The 4,479-nt window shown below is 42.2% G+C and overlaps 1 protein-coding gene across 1 annotated transcript in view; it reads left to right on the forward strand.

Annotated features, from left to right (window-relative positions):
- Positions 1 to 380: 380 nt before the first annotated feature.
- LOC135200754 (urocanate hydratase-like) overlaps positions 381 to 4,479 on the forward strand; it is a 55,295-nt gene continuing 51,196 nt past the window's right edge. The window contains exon 1 of the mRNA XM_064229360.1: positions 381 to 813. Within this exon, the coding sequence (XP_064085430.1) occupies positions 631 to 813 (183 nt within the window). The 5' untranslated portion in view covers positions 381 to 630. The remainder of the gene's footprint in view (positions 814 to 4,479) is intronic.

Here is a 4,479-nt window from a genome sequence, read left to right on the forward strand (position 1 = left end):
ACGAATCAGCTCTGGCCAATGACATCACGTCGTGCTTAGGTGTGGCCTTATACCCTTCGTGTGATTGGCGGTTCTGTGGGTAGTGGCTGAAATCGTAGCCATCTACAGCCGAATCTTGGATCCTTACCAACAAGGTTGATAATAAAGTTTGCTCTGTAAAAAAATAAGCATAGTTTCAGTCATCTGATACACTGTAATAATTTTTGTTTAAAGCAAAACAAGTAACATAAAAACATAACTTTGAGTTGATTTAGTTGATCACTTTTAAAGTGGAGTGAATTCATGAGAAAGGAAAATAAATATTTTTTTTTTTACCTAATGTGGTGCGTAGCGGGGTGGCGAGGGGTAATGTATAAGGTGGGTTGTTTGGGGCTACTGGTCAAGAGAGAGAGAGAGAGAGAGACGCCAAGTGTCCGGTCGTCTTTCAGAAGGTGTATAAAGGCTCGGACAAGTTTTGGGCAGGGACTAGTTGCCGTGGAGACAAGATCTGTAAAGCAGAGAGGACAGATCCTCTTTCTCTCACTCTCAGGGTCCATTAGCTGGTTGCGTTGATCGGGGAGTCGTGAAACCTTCGAACCTCCAATTCTTCCGGCAATTAAGTCACAAGAAACTGTCGCAAAATTTGCTGCCATGTCCACCGTAACTGTCACTTCAACGAATCTCAGTCTGAGGGGCTCCCAAAGATCCCCGTTGACCTTAGCTGAGCTGTGCTCTGGTCTCCCTGTCAATCCTCTGCCTCCGCCACAGCAGCGTGACCCAAATATTGCGCATGCGCCTGTCAGGACTCACAATCTGTCGCAAGAGCAACAACAGGTGAGAACGATGTGTGTGCGTTACAGTGTTGTCAAGGAAAGCAGATAAAATTGAAAGGTAAATAACCATAGCGGCAAAAACAGGTGAGCATATAGTAGAAGGATAAATAAGAAATCAGAGACCGGTCAGTCGAAAGAGTAGTCGATAGATATATAGTTTAACCAAGGCTATATTGGCCTTGAGTTTAACATACAAGAGGAGAGGTAGCGTGGTTAAAGTTTAACGATAAATCAGCTTATTCTGATTATAAAAATACGAGTGCATATTTGCTGAGTCTATAGTCTACAGTTACAGCAGTGGATCGGGAAAGTTGCTGTTATTGTTAAATTATTCTTTGCCGAGAGAGCATTGTATCATAGGGAAGGTTGATTTAAACAGTTCAAGCGTGAATAGGTTTTTTTATATATATTTATTCAGTTAATATTTATTTCCCTAGTCTCATCTCTCATATTAAATGCAAATAAAGAATGAATTTACGTTAACAACATATTACATTCTGTTGCGATTGTTATCCACATTAAGCTTAGTACAAGCCGGTTAACACAAAAAACCGCCTTTCGGAATTAGCCGGCTGAGTCAGCCTGAGCATCATTCTTTCTACTGTACTTCCGTTCATATTCTCTTCCACCTTACTTACCACCCTCTCATAACAATTGTTCATAGTGCATCTGTGAGGTTTTCCTCGTGTTACACGTATCAGAATTTACTGTCAATTGCCGTTTCAGCGCCGAATGAACTCATAGGACCCAGCGCTTGGCCTTTGGCCTAAATCCTATATTCTGTCCATCTATCGATGTGCAGGAAGATATCAATCAAATTCTCACAAGAGATAAAACAAGGTTATGAAGCAGCGTAAACTTCGTTTGTCAGAATCTGATCCCACAGAAACCTTGATCGTTACGTTTTGCCTTTGTAAAGAACTTTTGGAAATCGTGGATATGAAAACTAAGTCGTTGAACAGGAAAAATAAAGATTTTTTATTGGCTGAAGCTACACTCTTAACCTGTTGCCAGGCATGCTTCGTAGTGCCATTAGTGCACCTGGTGCGGTGTACTGTAGGCATTACTCGAGGTTCTTTGCAGCGTCCCTTCGGCCCCTAGCTGCAACCCATTTCTATTCCTATTACTATACCCCCATTCACAATTCTTTCTTCTTGTTGTCCACCCTCTCATACCAGTTGTTTTATAGTGCAACTACGAAGTTTTCCTCCTGTTACACCTTTCAAACCTTTTTACTGCCAGTTTCCGTTTCAGCTCTGAATGACCACGTAGACCCCAGTGCTTGGCCTTCGGCCTAAATTCTATATTTTGTTCTGTAAATTATAGCACTTAATATAATCTTTCGAACGAAATACTGTTGTTATGTCTTCTTTCATTCTCGTTCCTCTTCATTGTATTTATTTATCTGTTTTGCATTTTCCCCAAGAAACGCTCTGTTATCACGAAAGGTGTTTTAGATGCCAGTCAATATGATGATAATTACGGTATTCATTTCTCCATTCTTACTGTGCATTTTCATTTTCCACTTACGCGGTCCTCTTTGTTCGTCTTCTCTTCCTTACCCCTTAGACTTTTTTTTCCTTGAATTACTCTTTAGTTTTCTTTATTTTCATAATCGCTTTGCGGATCTTTTCTCTGACTCATCTCTTATTCCGTTTGTATCTGTATCTCCCCCATTCTTTTACTTTTAATTCCCTCTCACCCTTTCTCTTCTTACGATTCCTTTTCCTGTCCTTGTTGTTTATTTCACCTGATTTTTTTAATCACCCTATTCATCTGATCTTTTCTATGTCACATTCCTGTTTCATTATTTGCTTATCATTCCCATTCCCTCCTGTCTTTTAACTCATTATCCCTCTTCTTCTTCCTTTTAGCTCATTATCTATCTTTTAGTCCTAGAACTTAGGCCTAACCTGGCAGTTCTTTTCCGGGGAGCAAACATAGGACAATTAATCCTTGAATTTTTATATCAGTGGGAGAGATACTACTAAAATTCAGCTTACATGATAGGTCTGAGACCAGAGGGCCACACCAGATCTTCGTAGACTCTTTAATACCTTCCTTTACAGGGCCTGTGATGGCGTAAGGTCCATCTTAATTCTAAGCTAACCACAGGCTGGCGTTCTCAAGTTAATCCAGCGCACTGGACTTTATTTTCAGCTCTGCCCGATGATGTGGGGGGGGGGGGGGGGGGGGGGGGGGGGGGGGGGGGGGGGGGGGGGGGGGGGGGGGGGGGGGGGGGGGGGTGGGGGGGGGGGGGGGGGGGGGGGGGGGGGTGGGGGGGGGGGGGGGGGTGGGGGGGGGGGGGGGGGGGGGGGGGGGGGGGGGGGGGGGGGGGGGGGGGGGGGTGGGGGGGGGGGGGGGGGGGAGAAGGGGGGGGGGTTTGGGTGGCGTGTGGGCGGGGCAGTTATTGTGGTTGGATGTCGAAAAAGTGACAGCACTTAACTGCATACAAGCTCGTTAATGTGACTATTGGTTGTTTTCTCACGCCTTAACTTCTTTAGGAATATCTTCTTCTTCTTCCAAGCTTTAACCCATTTTTATATGGGGTCGCCTTTGTGAATGAGTCGTCTCCATCGATTTCTGTCCAGTGCATCGTTCTCGTTAATACCTTTCCATAACATATCCTCCCTACACAATCACGCCATCTCTTTCTTGGTCCTCCCTTCTTTAGGAGTATAGAAAATATAATTTCTTGGACTGTTTTAGCACTATATTTTGGCCATTCTGTTCTTCCTCGTCAATGAATAGAACAAACAAACTAACGCCCCAGCTTTCACTGACGACGCTTTGAATCCTGTTGATAAGCCGTAGAAAATACCGAGTAAAAATAAACAGTAGAGTGAAGTGGTGGCGAGGATAACCCTAACTCATAAACTTTCATGAGATTATTCTGACCTCCTCGTTTGATACGTCTCTGTGATAAATCGAGTTTGGTAGATATTATCATGAGATGATAATCTTGGGGTGATACGAGAACAAGATTTCTATCTATAGGAATATATAAGCGTCTTGTATGTCAAGAAAAGGAAGTCAGTAGTTGAGGAAAGAATATAGGATAGTCACACTGGTGATAGAATCTTCTTTACCAAAATTTATAGGTTAGGAAAATTGCCCTCGAGAGATTCGTAGGTTACGAAGCAACATGTCTCCCTAAAACTTGTTTAAAAGCTTAATTACAAAGTTGACGGGTTAAAAGCATGTACATAAAGAAGGACAAGTTGATATTTTATAGCTAAGTAATAAGAAACACTATTTATTATTCTTTTATAGTTAAAAGAAGATACAGTTACCCATTCATTGCTCTAATTAGAGAAATACTTGACCTATTATATTTGGTTTTCAGAATGCATTGTATCCTTTCAAAATAGGTTTGTGTCTGACACCTTTCCGCGAAAAGAAATGTAGATGATATATATAATCCCCAACTAAAGTACGGAGACTAATAAAGATGATACAATTCGTTGGATGTCCCATTTAAAAGAATTATCATGCTAACAGTTACTTTCGGCACCGCGCAGTGCCTCGTCATCCAGCTAATCTTGGAGAATTGGTTGTAAACTAGCTGTGCTTCATAATGATTCGTATATGTGTTTTCCGTAGGATTGCTTACAATTAGTGGCCTATCGTTAGAGGCACTGCTAATGATTCTCAAACTGACTGATAT

This window comes from Macrobrachium nipponense, chromosome 27 (genome assembly GCF_015104395.2).
Source record: "Macrobrachium nipponense isolate FS-2020 chromosome 27, ASM1510439v2, whole genome shotgun sequence".
Lineage (NCBI taxonomy): Eukaryota > Metazoa > Arthropoda > Malacostraca > Decapoda > Palaemonidae > Macrobrachium > Macrobrachium nipponense.